The sequence below is a fragment of the Triplophysa dalaica genome, chromosome 15, assembly GCF_015846415.1.
Source record: "Triplophysa dalaica isolate WHDGS20190420 chromosome 15, ASM1584641v1, whole genome shotgun sequence".
In the NCBI taxonomy this organism is placed as follows: domain Eukaryota; kingdom Metazoa; phylum Chordata; class Actinopteri; order Cypriniformes; family Nemacheilidae; genus Triplophysa; species Triplophysa dalaica.
The window spans coordinates 22,416,011-22,437,240 of record NC_079556.1 but is presented as its reverse complement, the minus strand read 5'-3'; the positions used below and the strand labels follow the sequence as shown (position 1 = coordinate 22,437,240).

Below are 21,230 nucleotides of genomic sequence, written 5' to 3'. Positions count from 1 at the left end.
GTTTACTGTAAACATGTCACATTTCACCATTAAACCTTTTCAAACCAGTTGCTGCTCATCTCACAAAAAATAAATCTGATGATGACAGTGATACATAACATGTTGTTGATGTGATACTTGACATATAGATCTTGTTTCTGCTCTCTAGTAAATCAACATCTTCATACTATGACAGGTATAGTCTTGTTGTGTAATAACTGTTGTATATACTGAATAAATGAATCATATATTAAAGTTCACACACTAAACAGTGCTGGGTTGTTTTGGACCAATGCTGGGCTGTTTCAACTCAGGATTGTGTAATAATAACCCAGCAGTGTTCTGTCCAGTATTTACTCAGAATTGGTCGGAAAAAAAACAGAACTTTTTAAAGTGCAGGGTATACTTATAACAAATGCAGCCCTCTACCAAATTCATACATTGAAATAATTATTTATAAGACATTTTTAGTAAATACTCCAGTTATTTTCATTTTCTACATTTGAGTGTGTGTGTTTAATGTGCTGTGGTGTGCAGATGTTGTGCTGGGTCAGAAGATGTCAGCGATCCTGCAGATTTCACACAAGATTAATGAACATTGATCTCCAGCTAAAACACAAACCAGCAGCTACGTCTCATCAGCCCGAGTTTAACAGTCCTGACCAGATAAACCTGCTAACAAACACATCTCCTCAAACACCTACAAACACACACACACACAAACTCTGTCTCACAAATTGTTTTTATGCATTTTGATATTCTTTCATGTAGGCATCATTGCTTGAGTTTTACAGTTTTTATAGAAACATTGTCTGGATATTTTTCTCTCTTTAGGTGCAGATTGCATTGTATTTTATGTGTTGTGTTGTGTTTTTTTCTCTGATGTCTGATGCAATTCTCTCTCTCTTTCTCTCAGATAGATGTGATGTGATGGTGCTGATATCACACACAGGTTCTCTTCCTTATACGCTGATAGACAAAAAACACTACATTCTATCAATATTGCATGCCAGCCCTGATAAAAGGTGTTGTAATAAATCAGCGAGGGAGAAAAAATAACAAGGTTTTGCTTCTTCAAATGACGGCCTGGATTTTGTCGTGTTTGCCATTTTTCCTGGTGTCATTAAAGCGTGCGCTGAGAGCAGTTAAAAATCTCTTTGCGTTTATTTTGACACAAAACAGATGGTGCAGAACAAAGCTGATGTTATTGGAAAAGCATTCGTATCTCTCAGAACAGCAGCAGAAATACAGAACAGAGATGTGTGTGTGTGTCATGTATAGAAACACCTCAGATAACTGAGCGGTCAGTATATGGTGCATCGTGTAATGTTTTTCTTCATTTAGTGAACCTATTGTTATGGAGGATTTTTTTAACTCAATATTGTAAAACATGTTCTGAAGAAGAGAGACAGTCATACAGTTTTGAAATTGAAATGGTGGGTAAATACCACAAAGAAACATAATTAAAGAAAGTTGTTTCTTTATAAAGTTCATCATGTTGAATACCAAAACCACATTTTTTGACCATCTACGGTACTCGATGGACTCTTTTTAAAAAATACAAAAAAACATTTTTCACACATCTGCGTGTTATTACTTGTACCCAGAAATGACAAGATACTGCCATAACACTGAGCTCAAAACAACAGTTTAACATCACAGTCACTAAAGATGAGTCTTCACAAGTGTATTTGATCGTTTGTGTTTTTTAACATATCATCACTTCATCTCACCTTCCCTGTGAAACAGACATTTTAGGAATTTTCTGACAGTGACAATTGGGAAACATTTTTTAACATGTGAAAATGTGTTCGGTTTTCGTTTATTTTGCAATACAGGCTACCGATATATCGATATGCATTAATGACATATACACTAAAACAATGATTGTACAATAAAATAAATGTTACCACACTAATTAACACCACAGAATTGTGCAAGAACTATAAAAGGTCGGGCGGAACAACAACAAACGTGTTAGTCTGTGCAGTACTGTCACTTTAAATAGTTTGATGGATGTGACATGAGGTTCGACTCCCTCTAGTGGCGTCCTGCTGCTTTCATTAAATACAGCCTGAAGATGATACGGTCACAAGCATCTTTAACCGATTCAACTATTTGTTATTATCTTTCATCTCATTTCATCATTATGGGATGTCTAGCGGTGTGGTTTTGGTGTGCGGGGGTCTCTGGAGGTGAGGCCATTCTGAGTGGTCAGCAGTGTTGGGAAATAAATGAACCAGTGAAACTCCACGGGAAACATTATTACAGTTTCAATAAAGGACTATAAAGAGAATAAAGATGACGAAATTAACATGTCACATGTAAACAAGCTCTGGTTATTACTGGGCTGACTTCCGTCTCCATGGCAACAGCAGCATCTCGATGTTTGTGGATAACTTTTGTCAACGTTTAAGAAGCGTACAGATATGCGCATAGGTTCATTCCCTTTCATCCTTCCCCTTGAGACAATATCGTATACTTCATTATTTACTATAGTAAGGTTCTCTACAGTAAATACTAAAGTAGACTTACTACTTACTTGCTGTAAATTTCTACAGTTTCGCGGGTAAAACTACAGAATCTACAGTTTAATCTGGTAAATATACTGCAGTACATTTTCATGCGAGTAAAAGAATAAACTCATGACAAGAGCTGGACAGTAAACAAGATGTGATTAAAATAAACTTTTTAATAAAAAAACAATTCTATGAGTAACTTCCTGTTAAGACTTTAAGAACAAGCACACAAAACTCTGTTTGTAATTAGGAGCATTGACAGATTATTCTGCTCTTTATTAATACCATTTAGCTAAATGAAAAAAATGAATGTGACAAAATAAGTTAAATGTTAAGTGAATGAAAAGGAAGAACTTAATACATCATGCATAACTGTTTAACAAACCCATTTAATATTTGATGGCATGCAGGAGACTAAAAGAATGTATTCTAACAGGCAGCATAACACATATTCATAATACATAATATAACAAACATGATGTGTTCATGTGTCCAAATTCAAGAGATAAAAAGGCTGTTTCAGTTTGTCTCTTACTAATAATAAAAGTGATAAGACCTACATACTCCAGAGATCTTCAGAGATCACAGCTGAAATCATTAAAGAGGTCAAACTGTAAATCTGTCACGATGTTCATTATAAATGATGAATTATTCTCATACAAACATACCTAAACACACACACAGCCAATCATCCTCAAAAAAACTTATCAAACCATTTTTTAATTAATATACAAAAATGTCGAACTGTGTGTGTGTGCGTGTGTTTTATAGGCTTAAAATGAATATTGCATATAATTTATAGTCTGTTTAATATTTGACCTGTGTTTATCTCTCCTTTTTCTTAAATGTGTGCTTCTCAGTGATAACCACTGTGTGTGTGTGTGTGTGTGTGTGTGTGTGTGTGTGTGTGTGTGCGTGTGCGTGCGTGTGTGTGTGTGTGTGCGTCTGTGTGTGTCTGCGCGTTTGTGTGTGTGTCTTTGTGTGGAATGTTTTTGCATAGGCGGGTGTTGGTGTCGGTGTGTGTGTGTCTGTTTGTTTTTACTTTTATTACTTTAAATGTTTTGCTTTTAGTCGATACGTTTTATGTACAGATGCTTTGTGACAATGACAATTGTAAAAAGTGTTATATAAATTAAATAGACTTTACTTGTCAGTGTTGTGTGATGATGAATATCAGATTCGCTCAGTATTGTGTGTTTGTGCACAGCGCCACCTACAGACCACCTGCTGCTGATTCTGTTTCTAATCTCCACATTTATTCTCCGTGTAATTTTTTTTAGCATTTTTACTTTTTTCAAATGTACTTTCCAAATGTAATCTTTGTGTGTTTCTTCTGAAAGGTTTACAGTAAAAACAGCGTTCTGAATGCAACATTGTACACTTTGTGTGTGTGTGTGTGTGTGTGTTCGTGGTGAAATTTGCGTAAACTTTTTTCCATGCACACTTCAGTTTCTGTTTCAGTTCATTCTCATGTGTTGTCAGAATCAGACAGTGATATTGTTCATGTTGAACTTTGGGTTTTACATCTGAACGTCACTTTTCATGTCTGTTATTATAGCGTTTACTCTTGTTCTATTTTTACGAGGTAAAGACACATGTGATACACATCATGTGACGTCAAAAGTCTCTGCTCATTCTTTGAACTACATTGTGTTCCATGCAAATATTGACCAAACAAACCCGAGGCTTCGTTTTAGCTGAATGAGATGAGATGGGTGGAGCTATAAACCTTCATCTGTGATTCTGTCCTCTGCTTTGTGTAGGACACAAGAATCCACAGAGAACAGGTACAGTTGCTCTTACTCATGTCTGTCTCTTTTGTCTCAACAGACACAGGACTTATTTCTCAAATTTCCTTAATGACACTTACTGTAGTACACTTTACTTTGGCATATTAAATATACTACAGTATCTACTGCAGTTTATAAGTTCACTATGTAAACCACAGTGTGAAGTGTATAACATGTCTATACTACAGTATGCAGCTTACTAAAGTGATTGATTTCCTCTTGGGGGTTCGACTAACATAAACCAGAAAAACAAGTTAATGCATGATGTTCAGAATATTATATTTCAGTGTTTAACTGTGTTGACTCTTCATTGAACTCCACAGATCTCCGGTCAGAATGCCTCCGCCTGGTGTGTGCTTAAACATCGAGTCCGAGAGGAATCTCAGGGATGGAAGAGGATCTCCCACATGTCCAGACAGGTTCCTGGGTCAAGATTTCAGTGATCTGAAGAGTTACTGTCTGAGAAAGAGACTGAGATTTGTGGATAATTCATTCCCTCCGGACATCAGATCCCTCGGCGTGGGACTCTTGAAGCCTGAGGAAGAGAAGAGAGTCGTGTGGAGGAGACCAGCGGTACGACACGTTCATTCATTTATTTATCACTCACTCAACTACATGTGAATATATATTTATATGAGGACAGAAGTGAATAACATTGTGACGTTCTGTTAGTGTAAAGCTACGTAAACATTTTACATTTTGGTTAATTTTATGAAGTATATTTAGACCATATATGTTTATAGTAATAAAATTCCATAAAAAAGGGACATTTTCTGGCAGAAATAAAAGAACAATTATCCCTTTAAATTTTACATGTTTCTTGTAAATTATCGGGTTTTACTGTAATTCTAAGTTTTTTGACCGTGTTTTAAAAATGATATGAAAAACCTTACAATTTAAAATGAAAGTTTTTGACATTATACGTGGCAAATCTGTAAAATGTAACAGAAAAATTCAGTATTTTTTTTTACAGTGTATACTTTATTTAGTAAGTATGCTAATATCAATGTATTAGTAGTATACTTATAACTGTACTATTTCAATATTTTGTGGACCTTAACTGCTATATATACAAATTAGTATATTTTAAGTGTAGCTAACTTTGAGCACACAGTTTACAACGTCAGGTGAAAAGTGCACTAAAATACACCTACAAGTGATCTATTTTCACGCACAAATTGTGTACTTAATAAAAATATGTTTTTGGTAGGTGTACTCTATTTTCCTTACAAAAAAATACGGATCAGCTTCAAAATTTGATTAGTCAAAGTCCCAAGTGTGACCTAGTGTTCTGTCATGATACACCACATTTTGAGGGGTCTTTGAGTTTTTTTGCAGCCCTACCTCCAAAATCAATTTCTCTTTCCAAATAGATTATTCTTGGAAACACTGATCAGATGTGTATTCTAGAGTCTTGATGGTATATAGAATGTCATGATTCCATAAGAAACGGTGTCCCGTACACGGTGAAGTGTACACTACTAGATGTTTAATGTTGTATTCATTTGTTCTACTGTTTGCTTTCTTCAGGAACTGGCGTCAAGCCCTATGTACATAGTCGAGGAGACATCGAGGTTTGACTTTCTTCAGGGTGTTTTAGGTATGTTTATTCAATGTTTAATGTGTACATACAGAAACACTCATTTATGTCTCGAGTCATGCGTGACTGACCTCATCATTTCAACGAAACGTACGACACGCCAATCATGAGTCCGGGTTTGTTTTATAACCTCTGGGTGAATGATGCAATGAAGATAAGATTCAGAAGGACAGACGGCAAATTAAAAGAGTTCACATGTATTCTTACCTTTGATTCACTGCTTTTATAAGTCATCCTTTTAAAAAAAAACATAAAATGTCAGTTTGTGGTATGTTAGCACAACTATATTTAATCCACAAATAATTTCAAGATTTTAAGACTTTTTCCAACATAAGATAAAGACCCTCTTTGAATGTCTCATTCACAACTCAGTTCATTATGTTTATCTCTGCACTGTTGTACCTGCGTGTTTGCGTGTGTGTGTTTGTGTGTGTGTGTTTGTGTGTGTGTGTGTGTGTGTGTGTGTGTGTGTGTGTGCGTATGCCTTATTTGTTTGTGTGCGTGGGTGTATGTGTGTGTGTGTGTGCGCGTGTGTGTGTGTGTTTGTCAGGTAACTGCTGGTTTCTGGCGTCTGTCGGATCTCTGACATTTCAGAGAGAAATCATGAATCAGGTCATCCAGTCTGATCAACGCTTCTCTGTGGATTATGCAGGAATATTTCACTTCAGAGTAAAACACTTCCCCACTTTCATTTGAAACCAAAATGAGTGAACTAGTCCTTTAAGATTTCATGTTTTAACACATCCATCTTTTTTCAGTTCTGGAGATTTGGTAAATGGGTTGATGTTGTGATTGATGACAAACTTCCAACTATCAATGGAGAGCTCATCTTTGTTCGGTCCAAAACGCCGCACGAATTCTGGCCCGCTCTGCTCGAGAAAGCCTATGCCAAGTATGTTTGATTCTTGTTGACGTGATGTTTCTAGAATGAAGATGCATTTCTCTGAGAATTGTGTTGATTCTTTTGGTCTGTGTCTGTGATGAAGAGTGTGTGGCTCTTATATGGATATGAACTCGGGAAACATCTCAGAGGCTTTGAAGGACTTCACCGGTGGACCACACGTCACCTTCAAACTGAGCGAAGCGTCAGAAAAACTCTGGGATGTCATGAGACGTGCCGGCCAATCAAAATCTTTGATGGGGTGCAGCACACCTGGAGGGGTGAACACTCAAATATTACACACGGATATCATATCAGAATTTGGATTGGATGCAAAGCATATGACTTTAAAGGGACAGTTCACCCCAAAATTAAAATCATTTACTTATTCTCTTGTTCCAGACCTGTATACATTTGTTTGTTCTGCTGATAACAACGGAAGATATTTGGAAAATTGTCAGTAATCAAACAGATGCCCCATTGAGACCCATAGTATTTATTTTCCCTACTGTGGCAGTAAATGGTGGACGAGGTCTGTTTGGTTACTGAAATTCCTCTAAATATCTTCCTTTGCGTTCAGCAGAACAAAGACATGTATGTAGGTTTGGAACAATCGAGAATAAGTAAATAATGACCAAATTTAATTTCTTGGCTAAACAGTCCCTTAACAACAAAAGATATGATACATAATATGTTGATTATACTGATTAAACCATGGGCGTTTGCCAAGTTAAAGCTGTTATTGATGTTAACAGTGTCATTTTCGATCAGACGGTTATTTTTTTTGTTAATTTCTAACATTGATCAAACTGACTGGAACTACCTGTGTGTTAAATAGTTTTAATGCACTCCTTCCAGCTAATCAGAATCCAGTATTCAAACAGATCATGGTTTAAGATATGATATACAGTATGATATGACCTGATATGACAGGCGTGTTTAAATCCATCTAATGTCTTTAGTTGACTTTCTTTTCAGAAAGTGATAAACAACGATGTGTTGCCTAACGGTCTGGTGAACATGCACGCTTACACGGTCACAGGCATCACAGAGGTGAGTATATATGTTAAACAATGATGTCATACATACAAGGCTTTGACACATCTGTTAAACAGTGTGGTACTGTAAATGTCATTTTTATTCAACAACAAGCACATGACTGACCGGATCTAATATTTTATGTAAACATGTAAAAGCCTTTAAACAAAGGATAAGAATCATTGCTGTTCCTAAAATCCAACATCATTGTTGCTCAGACCGTTCATAGAAAGCTCGAATGTTAAAACTGTGATCTCTTTTCTGATGAATGATAAAACATTAAGAAAAGATAATTGGCCAATACAGACGAGTATTTCACTTTAAGAATGAAGTCAGTGGGGAATGTTGGATGAGGATTAGATGATCTTTCACAGGTCCTGTGTCGAGGTCGACCGGTGAAGTTGGTGAGAATCTTTAACCCCTGGGGTCGTGGAGAGTGGAAAGGAGACTGGAGCGACAGGTCACACTCTTTCTCAAATCAATCACAATAGATCCTCAGTTATCCGACTATAAAAAGCTAATGACTGCATCTTTAGTTTTAAGCGTGTGGATGTGGAGTTTTAAATGATATCTTGTATGGTTCCTGATCTTTTTTACCTGATCTTGTTAGATCGCATTTGTGGAATCTGCTACGTCCTGAGGATCAAAATTACAACATTGTGCGTGATAACGGAGAATTCTGGTCAGTCGACAAATTAAGTCACAATGTTTCTTGAATGGTCATTGTTTTCTTCATGCCTTTGTCTTCTTGACTTTTCCTGCATCACGTCTCAGTTTGATTGTCTCTGCAGGATGTCTATGGAGGATTTCTGTGGGAATTTTTCTGAAGTGGATATATGTTGTTCAGACATGAATGTGCTCGCTGGATCTCATTCCTCTTCATGGAGAACTGAAGCATACAGCGGCCAGTGGGTGATGGAAACGACGGCTGGAGGTTGTCCAAATCACCCAGGTACACATTACCATCTCACACACAAAAGACTGCATCACTGCAGATCACAACAAATACAACTTTCACCTTCTTTGCATTCGTAGACACTTTCCCCAAAAATCCCCAGTATCGTGTGACTCTTCAGAAGACTCCAGAAGATCCCCGAGACACAAACACACCAAACCTGCTCGTGTCTCTTCTGCAGAAACCTCTGCGGGCGCACAGAAACTTGGCAGAACTTTTACACATCGGCTTTAACATTTATGAGGTTCGTCAGACTCCGTCCGAGCATCCCTTTTAGTTTATATTTAGTCTAAACTGACCAGGTGCATGTGTTGTCTCTCACTCTTTCAGGTGCCGCCCCATGTACGTATACGTTTTCTATAGGTTTAGTTCAATGCTGGGCTTGTTCTGGCGTGCAGGGACAGAATAATTCACATTTTTGGTTATTAACTAGCTAAAGGACCTGAGGGAAAAACTTCCTGCCACATTCCTCAAGACGGCCCGTCCTGTTGGACACGTCCAAAATTTCCTCAACGCTCGGGAGGTCACAGAGTTTTTCCGACTGAAAGCAGGTGATTATGTCATCATCCCTTCAACGTTTATGCCGAACCAAGCTTCATCCTTCATCCTGTCAATCTACTCAGAGACAGAGGCACGGATCAAGTAAGCATCAGCGTTATTATTCTTATAAATGAAAGTATACTTTTAGTCTAGGTTTTATTCATTTCTTAGAAATACACACAAGGCACAAAACTCAAAGTATCTGCTCCTTTCATGTACTCAATGTTTTGATGGGGATAAACGCTATAAAACTATATCAAAGTAGTCCAAGTATATGTGGTTTGTAGTCGTGTTCAGTCTTCTGATCTATTAAATACTTCTGATCTTCTTATAAGAACATCTTATAAGCATACGTGTTCAGGTTTGTCTAGTAACAATAAAATGTATCATATGATATATTAATGTTTAAACTATGATGTAACGTTCATGTATAGTTAATTTCCAAGTCGTTGCACTGTAAACTATTAAACAAGTAGTATACTTGTGTAAGTGTATTGAAATAGAAAACTCTTAGTATACCTAGAAGTTCACTACAAATAAGTTAACTGCTACGACACCTACTACTTAATACTGGTATACTTACTGCGTAAAGTTTTCTTCACACATATTCTGGTAGTTGACAAATAAACCATAGCATGTGTCTTACACTAAAAAATCCTGTAAAAAACTGAAAATGAACAGAACATTTTCCTTTATTTTACGGACATTTCCGTGAAAGGCTAACATGTAATTTAATGCAGTGCAATATGTAAAATACATGTAAAATAACTGTAAAGATGAATGCAGAAAATTCCTTCATATTTATACAGTATATTGTGCCCTATTTTACGGATTTTAGATTTTTATGGAGTGTATGTTACACCACAGGACAAATGTGTGGTTTATTTTTTTAATACCCTCTAAAACTTTATAAGTATACAAAATAATAACATGATAACACGTCTTTTATTTTTATATTTGATGTAATATAGCATTGTGTGTGTGGAGTTTGCATGTTCTCCCCGTGCCTCGGGGGTTTCCTCCGGGTACTCCGGTTTCCTCCCCTGGTCCAAAGACATGCATGGTAGGTTGATTGGCATCTCTGGAAAAAATTGTCCGTAGGGTGTGAGTGCGTGAGTGAATGAGTGAGTGTGTGTGCCCTGCGATGGGTTGGCACTCCATCCAGGGTGTATCCCCGTGGCTCCCCGTGACCCGAGGTAGTTCGGATAAGCGGTAGAAAATGGAATGGAATGGAATGTAATATAACATTGCATATTAAAGTGTATTATAATGTTTCTGCTGTGTGTATTCAGAGACATGTCTGCATACGGCTTGACAAGAACAAAGGTACAATTCTACATCACAGTAGTTCTGCTTTATTATTTGTATTTTATGACTATTAATTCAAACTCTATTTATTACAGATGAATACTACAAATGTTGATGAATCCTTCCAGCTCTTTCAACAATATGCAGATAAGGTACCACAGTTTACATCATGAGGAAATGTGAACAAAGAAATTATTTTGCTTACATCATGGTCAGAAATGAATCTATTTATTGTTCATAAAAAATACAAATTTAAGATGTTTATTTCTGCCCTGGTGTATGTTTTGTGTACGTTGTGTATCTGTTTTGGCAAGTGTATTTAATACTATTCAATAATGTCATAATTGATTGTTTATTAAAGTACAGAGAGGTGGATTCAGAGCAGCTTCAACGTCTTCTGAATGAAAATCTTCCCGCAAGTAATTACACAAAGATTAAAGTTATTATTGAAGCAATACACATCTCTTTCTATTTCATCTCCTGTAATTCTGTGTGTTTTTCTCTGTTTTCTTGAAACCTTCACTAAAAATGAAAGGATTCGGCTTGGACTTGTGTAAGAGTGTTGTGGCTCTGATGGATGTATCCTTTACTGTGAGTGTGATGTGAAAAGTTTTTAAGAGTTTATGATTCACTTTAACACAACCATGCAGCTCTCTGTAACTGGACGACTCAATGAATCTGAATTCCTTCGCCTTTGGAAACGAGCTGTTATGTTGAAGGTAAAGATCTTGTGCACACACTGACATTTCTTCTGAAAACATGAACCCTGCCGTCATGACCTCTGTGTTTTCTGATCTGTTCTCAGGACATCTTTAATAACATGGATGACACAAACACTGGGAGTTTGTCAATGAATAAACTACAGAACGCTCTTGAAGCGGCAGGTGAGTGCTGGTGGTCAAACCTGTGATGACTGATGTTTTTCATATACAGTAACTCATATTTGTGTTTATTGAAGGGTTTGGAATGAGTGACAGCATGCTCAATCTCATGGCTATGCGTTACGGTTACGCCAATGGACAGATCACACTGGAGAACTATATATTCATGGTGCTGCGCATTGAGAGCATGTCCAGTGAGTGTCAAGTTCTTCATGATATGAAGCACATGAGATATTTCAGCTAAACGAATACAATGACCAATTTTCTGTCCTACAGAAAAGTTTCACGTTGTAAAACAACTAATAAAATATTTAATCTCAAGTTAGTAACCAGATGAGATTCGATTCTCACCTTTGTGCATGCATTATATTGCTGGTCCGATTGATTTATGATCTTTGATTAATATTTCACTTGTATGTGATCAAAACAGAAACTTTCAAAAGACTCGCAGCTGGTGAGAAAGGCATGATGCTGCAAGAAAGTGAAGTAATACATTTTACAAGACTATTTAAAATCATCAGCATCGCCAATAATAATTAAAATATGAATAAAGATTATAACTTCTAACCGTTGATTGCTTTGTTTTTGCAGTGGATGCATCTCACCATGTACTCGTGAGTCCTGTGAGATCAGGACAAACTGCTGACATCTCATTTCTGTTTCTGTTAATGTTTGAGTTCAGCTTTACCTTCATACTTGAAACATTTTGCTTTTGAAGTCAAATTTATTTGAAGTAGATTTTTATGTATTGTTGTGGAGGCTCCAGATGAAACACAACAATTTTATTTAGGTTAACTGATGGTTTACAATTTTGGCAAAAGTCAATTCTCAAATGCTTGCACTATTAAATGAAAGTTTTATTTCAGCAACCTTTCGTGTTTTTTCGTGTCACGTCTGCACATTTACTTAACGAAAGATATTTTTGCACATTGATCTTTGGAAAAGTAAACACAAAAAAAACAAAGCAAAGCAGAAGAATAGAATTACGTTCAGTGTGGACTGAAGGTGACGCTGAGCCACTAAAGTAAGCCCCGCCCCTTCAGGCCTACTGGAGTGAGGCCATCAGGACTCCGCCCTAAACATTAATGAAAATGCATTAAATCCATGCAAAATTATGACAAATCGACAAATGAGCTAAATGTTTATTATTTTGTATAAATACTTCTTGTAGCTTCCCTGCACGCTACTACTAAATTAAAGCCGAATTTAAGGTTCATGAAAATAAATACGTAACATGACGTTACGTGAACGTGAGTTCATTATTATTCACGAGCCATTTCCTCTTGTTGCGTTTGCGTCAAGTGAACGTCGTGGACGTTTCAGTATAGACACCGCGCGAGCTTATCTACCCTCCACAAAGACAACACAATAAACAAAACTACACAAGGCAAGCAAACACTATAGGAGACACTACACAACAAACAGACAAAACTAGTCACAGCAGACAAATGTGGGAAATATAGATGAAACGCTTTATATCATTTTGCATATTAGTGACATTATTTACAGTTCTGTTGACACACCTCATGCGGAAGCTGCACAATCATTTTGTGTTAAAAAACTCAGTTTGTGCTGAAGTGGGTGTTTTGGTCTACATCTATCTGTCGTGTGACGGAGTTTGTGTAGATTATGTGTGATCCCTCTTCTTAAATAATAACACGTGGTGTGTCATCAGGGGCCCGTTTCAATAAGGAAGTTCAACCAACGCCGAGTTAAAATCTGAACTCTGAGTTGATTTACTCAGAGAATCGCTACCTTGAGTTTTCAGTTTCAGAACAGCTGATTTGAGTTCAATCAACTCTGAGTAAGTTCACTCTACGTTACGCGCTGAGTGAAGATAGCACGATTCACCATGGCAACGACACGTGACAAAAAGCGCTCTGTTCATTTCTCGCCAATCGAATTGAAGGAACTGTTACAAGCGTATAGTGAATATGACACATATTCATATAAAAGAGCAACACAGCCACACCAGCAAAAGAAAGAGAGCTGGCGTGAGAGAAAAGTGCTTCACGTGTTAATGCCCAACTTTATATGTCAATCACTTTTATATTTATTTTGTTGAAACTGTGAAAATGCGAATTATATTTAACTCTCTCGCTCTTATGTAGGTGATATCCTTCTGCAATAAAAAGATCTTGGCAGCAGCCGAATATGAAATATACGACGGTGTTTTAAAAACAAAAAAGATTTCGAGAATAAAGTCGAAATGTTACGAGAATAAAGTCGAAATATTTTGAGAAAAATCACAGAATTGCTAGAAAAAATGCTAGGAGGATTTCGTTGAATCCTACTTTAGATTATGATTTAGCGATAAGGAAATTCTTTGTCTTTTGTCGCATCATCACGGAGTTATAATAGTAAAAGGACACTGCAGCGGTTATGAAACTGAATTTATTCAGAAGAAAAAATCTGACATGAACTACGAATTAACTCACTGATTCAGATGACGTGCTTAAACATAACTTAAACTCTTAAACTACAACTTTCACGAAAATGAAATACGTATTACGACGAGTTTATTCTCGTAACATTTCGACTTTATTCTCGTAATCTTGAATTTATTTTTAACGTGGCACTAAAAATCCGTCGTAGAAATACAATAACATCATTCATTCAGGAAAGTTTAAAGAATAAAATTCTCTTGCTAGGATGCCTGATTGGGAAATGTTAAATATACTTCTTAAACTGGCCTTAAAAGTTAAGATATAATGTCCAAACGGGTCCTCACAATTCTCTCCCGACATAAATATAATTCTCTGCGAATTAATGCAGCTTCCTCTTCTATGTGTTCCTATCCTAAATAAACGGAAATGCTATTTTAAGTTCTGTGTGACTAAATAGAGCGCGATTAGGAACACGAATCAATAAACAAATGACGTATGCAATTTCAACACCGCTCGCGCTTCGAAAAGGGGGCGGAGACTGTAACAAACCCTGGGTTTGCGGAATAAAACCTGCTCCCGACCAGGTTAGGTTCACGGAGTAGGTTACTCTGGTTACTCACTCGGAGTATAAGATACCTCGATTTCTGAAATGGGCTTGACTTACTCCGTGGTCGCGGGTTTGACATACCTCGCGTTCTGAAACCAAAAACCCTGAGTATTCCGTTTTCTGGGATTGACTTACTCTGAGTTTCCACTTACCCTGCTTTCTGAAACGGGCCCCTGTACTGTATATACTGCATGTAAGGACAGGGTGCTGACAAGTTGTGTTGCAAAGCCAACAATTCAAATAATTTAATCAAGTAGACAACTTGTTTTTGTTGCATTGAAAACAAAAGAGAAATATATGAATAGTGTGGTGTCGTCCAGAAACGTCCCCAAATCATAGTAATACTGTGGTAACTTTTTAATGAGCGGTAAACAATCTTCTGGTGAAATTATGACTGAAAAAATGTTTTGGTGTGAACATTTTCAGTCATCAATCCGTCTCTTTGACTAGTTCTTAGGCACTGTCAGGCACGCTGAAAGTAAAAGAAAGAGGTACAGATGATGATCTGCTATTTTGTTTTGTTTTAAACCTACAGAGCGCCTCACCCCAGTCACTTTGACCTTGAGTCCAGGTATCTATGAGCAAACAGCTTTATTTACCAAAGGTGAGACCGGCTGCCTGATAACAGAAACATTGTCTGAATTTATCTTCTGTCATTGTCGATCAATAGTTCCAGCATTCGGAAGGAGCATGAAATCACACAAAAGATGACATCTGCACTAAACCCTCTATGTGTACACTTTAAAAACACAAGATATAAAAGCTCTTTAAGTGCTTCAGTCTTTCTCTGTAGAGTCATCCAGCAACCAGTTATTCCTGCTGTTTTTCCATTGAATGAAACAAAACCCGGCAGCGAGATATACATGTGCTGTGTAGTTCAAACAAAGGTTTCTGTAGCTCTAATCTCCTTTACATTCCATTCATCATGCAACTGGTTATCATTCACATTTCACTTCTTTCAAGATACTTTTATAAATCTACAGATATATAGGATTCAGCAAGAATAACCTGTTGGACATAAATGTCACGTTTGAAGCTCGGCTGCAATCTAGTGGCGTGTTTGTGTTACTGCGCTTTAAACAGCACATGGCGTGATGAGAATGATTTTACTCCCCATACGAGTCAAGTTCATCCTTTACTTTGTTTCAGATATTCAGCAAGTTCATATATTTTGATGAAACATCACAAAAACAAATGATTGTAATAGCAAAAACGGATGAATTGTGTGCATGAATTGCGTTTCTATGTAGAAACGTCTTTATATGTTATGTTGTTTCCAAGCTTGTGTGCCAATTGAACACACGTGACATCTGTATGAACACACACGCAGTTTATTCGTTGAGTTTACTGTAACATGTCTGTCTAATGTGTGCTACATAAAGGCGTTCGTGATATGATATACATTATCCAGGCAGTATAAAAGTGGAAGGACGCAACGTTGAAAAATACATTCGCAACCTTCAGACGTCACAGGCGACAGACCACAGATATATACGCTGAAAAAGATTGAAAACATGTCTTTGGAATGCTCAACACCGCCTATGAAGGTCTGGACGTCTCTTCTGGATCTTATCAGTACTGATGAAGCTATCAGAAAGTATTCTGCACCATTGATATGATTCATGAAATAATCTAGAGCTGCTTAAAGAAATGTCCAGGCGCGCGCGACTGACCCCCAGTTAACTTCTGTTTGGGTTTTGCTATTGTCTATATAACTATTTATATGTTATTTGGTTTATTTTAATATTCATTTGTATCATTATTTTACTGTTTCAAAATTGCATTTAATGAACAATTTGTTGAATTTTGTTGTATGTTCATTTGATTAGGTCTATATAGACATTTTGTTGAATCGTGTGGTACACTGACATCAAGCGGTTGAGCTTGGTATCACAGTCTAAATTCAAAATATTAAAGAGACAAGTTTAGCCAAGTAACGCTTCTTCTCGGTTTCTTTTGATTGTTATCAGAAATAATCTACAGGCGTTCTATTTATTTTTGAATGTGTACCGGAAGTTCATTTGGGGTCATAAAAGTGCGCATGCGCAGTAACTTTATGTAACTTTCTATAGAATCGGCATTAATGCTATTTAAAGAGCTCATGGCAGGTGCCGTCACTAATCCCTAGAACATTCACTAAATAACAGCTCGCTCCATGAACAAGCTGAATCATTCAGTTCATCATTAAATAGTTTGTACGTTACATACACAGAAGAAAGCTTTAACAGTCTATGACAGCCTATATACATTTTAAAGGCGTAACATACCAGAGATTGATAGTTGCATAGCCTGAAATGTGTAATATGTTGTTGTTTATAAACGGTTTGAGATATTTGTTGTTGACATCGCCATTATAGACGTAATAACAGTATACAGTTCTGCCTGATGATAACTCCCCCATAATACTTTACTTTCATACTGTCTGCTTATGAAATCCACAGATGAAAACATTCACAGCCGTAACCTCAAGTGGAACAGTTCATAATAAAAAGAAAAATGTCTGAACGGTCATGTTTTTGCTTTGTTGTTGTTTTGAGTTCTCGACTTGAAGCAAGATTTTGTTATATTGCTATGATTGTGCGTTGGATGTGTTTGTGAATACGGACATATGCTTCCTGAGGAACACAATGTGTCTTGTATTTCAGGAGGTGTCGAGTGTTGCAGAGAGGTTTACGAGGTCATAAAGACGTCTCCACGCACGAGCTGTTCCTGTGGACGGAGCGATGGTTTGGGCAGCTCTCGCTACAGTGCACGATGAGCACCGGGAAGTAAAGGGCGTCCTGGTACGGCGGCGGGTCGTCCTCCTCGGCTGCGGTTCTTCCGGACAGGCAGCGGGTGTTCTCACCGGGGCTCTCGGGATCGTCCAGGCTCCCGCTCCTCCAGAAGCAGCTGCGGCGTGAGCCGTACAGACGGCCCAGGGAGAAGCGGCTGGCGCTGAAGGGGACGCGCGGACTGCCATTGCAGATGCTCAGGGCACTGCGGGAGAAGACGGACGAGCTGCTGATGGTGCGGTGGCAGCGCTCGCAGTTCTGCCGGTGCCCTCCCGAGCGCTGGGCCAGGTCCATCAGACCCGCCTCGGAGTAACTGGGAACCAGCTGCTGGTTGGAGCGAATGTGCCACTCCAGCTCGGTGCTGTCTATGGTGTTGACTCTTGGGATGCGTCTGCAGTGGGGTTGCTCGTCGCACGGCGTCGTCGGGACGTAGTCGGGGCCGAAGAGCTTCTCCACGCGGAAGTGGACGTGAGCTGTGCGGTGCTCTGTCAGCACCCGCAACGGCCACGACAGGGTGAGGAAGGCGGCCGCCCAGAAGACATGGTTGGAGACGTACCAGGGGTGGCGGTCCGGGTCGGAAAAGGCGATGGTGTACTCTCTGAAGTCCACGCTTTTCAGATGCATCCCCTCCCGGGCCTCCATGTAGTCGTCCAGCCCTTCGTTGTCGGTGAAGAACCTCGCCCGCTGGGTCAGGTAGGAGTTCTCCGACTCCACGTTGGCGAAGCTAAAGCACTTGGTGAACCTCAGTTTGGTGATGGCGGACTTCTCCAGACCCGCTAGCTGCTTGGAGACGTCCTTAACGCCGCAGTGGCCGTAATCGAATTCGGCCTCGGCCACATGGGTGTTCACTCTCTCGTGGTACACCTGCGTGGTGGTGTAGGCGTCGCCGTTGCGATAGCGCGTCACCTGCCGCGTCCGCCGCACATAGTGGTAGCTGATGGCCTTCCACCAGATGCACGGCCTGGCCCGCTGCATCCGCTGGACCCGCTCGTAAATGCCCTCAACGTGCACCTTGTACTGGAGTTCGTTTCTGGCGTGGCAGTGCCAGCACTCCACCAGGTACACGATGTACAGCATGACCAGGAAGGCCAGCGGGATGTAGATGTAGCCGTCAGAGCATGGGCTGTCGTAGTAGGTGACAGGCGTCATGATGGTGGAGCGGGTGACCCGGGTGACGTGGCACCAGACCATGGCTCCGACGCACCCGTACATGAGCGTGGAGAGCAGCAGGCATTTCCAAAACACCTCTCTGCACATGGACTTACTCAGCGACTGCTTCACCGGCCTCTGCTGCTCACACGAGAGAAAGAAAGAAAAGGGAACGCCATCAATGAGATATAAAACAACAATGTGAAAATGTGTTAAAAACAAAGGAGCCTTTGAAGATAACAACATCTCACGCATTGCATTTGTAATAAAAACGTGAATAAACGCTGAATGCACTCTTATTGGTTGATATTTCTATGGGAGATGGTTTTTTAAAGATGTTTTTATTTCTTCCATTGTTTACCACACTTGTAAGTGGCTTTGGATAAAAGCGTCTGATAAATGTCTAAATGTAAAAGATTATGTTGATATACACATAATGCAAGTTAATAACAGCAAATAAGAGACACAAAAATTTGGCTAAAGTCTCAATCAATTAAAATGTGTTTACGATTCATATCCACCATAAATTTTACAACAATTTCTATTTTTGATATGGCCTTATTCAAAGATATCTCATTAATTTTTTCCCAGAATGTCCTTTACATTATGTAGAATTATTTGATTGTTTTTCACAGGCCTGGTCACAAATGTCTAAAAACCCATGAACAAATCTTGTTTTAAAATCTGTTTCATCCATTGTCACATCTGTTTGTATATTGTGAAACTATTATTATAACTTAACAGCCCCGCTGTACGGCGGGTAACATGGAAACATTTGACTTTTTCTTTTTTCACATATCAATTCAAATTCATACAACATGCAGGGATGGTTACGTGGTACGAATAAAGCATTTAGTTGCAAAAACAAAATAACTCATGTTTTTATGTTATCATGTTTTCATTGTGTTAGCTGTATCCTTTTGAGTTATCATTACTTAATCAAAACAATTAAACTGCAGTTTAATTAATATTACTTGAAATTCACCATAAAAACATGATTATTGAAGTGATTTTTAATTAAGTTTTTTAGTTATTTGCAAATATAAACCCTATAGTGTAATTTAACATGTAGAAGGTCATTTGGACATTTCAGAAGCCAGCGCATCCCTGCATTCTAACACAGCGCCCATGGTCGGGTCAAATATTGTCATTATCCAGGTTGATTTCACACAGTGATCCACATTTTACCCAACTATGAGTACAGTCATTTGAAGTCTGGAGCCTATTGTGAGTACACATTAAAAATGGACCTTATGGATATGCGTACATAGAGTTTATATTAGTGAGTGTAATTTTATATAATGTAATTGGTCATTTTCAATATTATCTCTATTGAGTAAAACAACCAAATGTTTGCTTATCTGTGGAAGTGATGTGATCTATTCTTTGATCATAAAGCCAATCTCTTCATTTCCTGCAATGATGCTTCAGCGTTGCACACATCCGCATATCATGTTTACTCACATGGACATCTCTGCTCTAGCATGAGAGAAAATGCAGACATAAGCAGGTATGAGTGAATATATATATATATATATATACCTCTTCTCTCGGACTGTCGGTGTCCTCCTCACAGACTGGGGTGGTGGTGCTGGATTCAGCTGATGCTGGAGGAGACATGACGGGTGTGGACCACAGCAATGACACAGAGTAATGAACTCACAGCCTTTTCACATCACTGTCCTCTCTCCACATGCGTTGTGAAATTACATCGCGTAATCCTGTTTGCAACGACACCTGCTAATGCATTAGGGAATCTGCACACCATATGCGCGCAAACGCGTCTCGAGGACGACTGTTAAAACATCCGCAGTGTTTAGATCGGCTCTTAACACAACAACATAAGACCATCAGCTCTAAACACAAGAACACAAACCCATGCATTGAAAACCTGAGCGGTGTCACGTTTAAACGGATTGACAAAGCCTCTGATTAGCTGCCATACCTCGCGCGCGAATTAAGACGCCATTGAAGAAAGAACAATGAGCTTCACGTCTCTTGGATGAGGGCCTTTGTGTCGTGTTTACAGCTCCTCGACGAACATGTTTGCGTGATGGATGTTTTGATTCCCGCAGGGGAGGCCGAGGGGGTGATGGGGGTGTGGATGATGCTGCGGTACCCGCCGCCGAATGATGCTCTCTGAGCCGACAGCAGATGTCGACACCTGAACACATGACCATTCACACACGCCTCACGCGACTATTCACACATTTTAGCAAAGAAATCGTGTTTTAAATTATTATTATTATCCACTAAATCCCTATAATCTCCTCCTGAGTAGGCTATTAAATAATAATAAAAAGTATTGATGCAGAACAGTAGTGTAAAGCTGAAGTAAATGACATGGGATTGTATTATGACATGAAAATCTATTGTCGATCATTATTATTAATTTCCCCATGTATTTATGTAATGTATTTATTCTACTCACACATGTTTATTTTATTATGTCGATTTTGGTGGTATGACTAATCTCCTATTTTAATTTAAATATTGAACAGTTTTTTATTATTTTTATTTAGTATTGAATTGGAGTTGTACACAGTTGTACTATGTACTTGGATTAGGTGACGTTACAGTCAGTTTTTGTTGCTACATTAGATCTTTGTTAACTTTGATATAAGTGAAGGAACTATTTAGGCCTATATATGTAACTTTTCACAATCCTTTGGTTGGTGTTTTTTTTGTTTGTTTATGTACCAGCTGAAAATGATCGACAGCTCTCAGTCCAACCCACTTTCAGCTTCAGTACCACGGAGAGCGACACACTGGAGAACACGCGCGTGCAGCTACAGAAAAGTCAATTAAACGTCACAATTAATGCAC

The 21,230-nt window shown here is 38.5% G+C and overlaps 2 protein-coding genes across 3 annotated transcripts; one reads left to right on the top strand and one right to left on the bottom strand.

Annotated features, from left to right (window-relative positions):
• Positions 1-4,171: 4,171 nt before the first annotated feature.
• Positions 4,172-12,355, top strand: zgc:136872 (uncharacterized protein LOC678524 homolog). Its single transcript, XM_056767821.1, has 22 exons — positions 4,172-4,285; positions 4,612-4,861; positions 5,819-5,888; positions 6,439-6,557; positions 6,647-6,780; positions 6,875-7,049; positions 7,747-7,821; positions 8,181-8,266; positions 8,417-8,488; positions 8,598-8,758; positions 8,842-9,005; positions 9,092-9,103; positions 9,195-9,403; positions 10,594-10,627; positions 10,705-10,761; positions 10,971-11,028; positions 11,145-11,188; positions 11,260-11,328; positions 11,415-11,493; positions 11,568-11,684; positions 11,921-11,976; positions 12,082-12,355. The coding sequence occupies exons 2-22, from the start codon at positions 4,625-4,627 to the stop codon at positions 12,106-12,108; spliced, it is 2,055 nt and encodes a 684-aa protein (XP_056623799.1). The 5' UTR covers positions 4,172-4,285; positions 4,612-4,624; the 3' UTR covers positions 12,109-12,355.
• Positions 12,356-15,104: 2,749 nt separating this feature from the next.
• On the bottom strand, positions 15,105-20,468 carry tmem151bb (transmembrane protein 151Bb). Of its 2 annotated transcripts, none has more exons than XM_056767989.1 (3): positions 20,350-20,468; positions 19,947-20,125; positions 15,105-18,545 (listed from the first exon to the last, which is right to left on the bottom strand). In XM_056767989.1, exons 2-3 carry the CDS (start codon positions 20,022-20,024, stop codon positions 17,163-17,165), a joined length of 1,461 nt encoding a protein of 486 aa, XP_056623967.1. In that variant the 5' UTR covers positions 20,025-20,125; positions 20,350-20,468; the 3' UTR covers positions 15,105-17,162. The 2 variants fall into 2 exon arrangements, with proteins under 2 accessions (XP_056623967.1, XP_056623966.1); XM_056767988.1 differs by having other exon boundaries at positions 19,947-20,141; positions 20,350-20,448.
• Between the last annotated feature and the right edge of the window lie 762 nt (positions 20,469-21,230).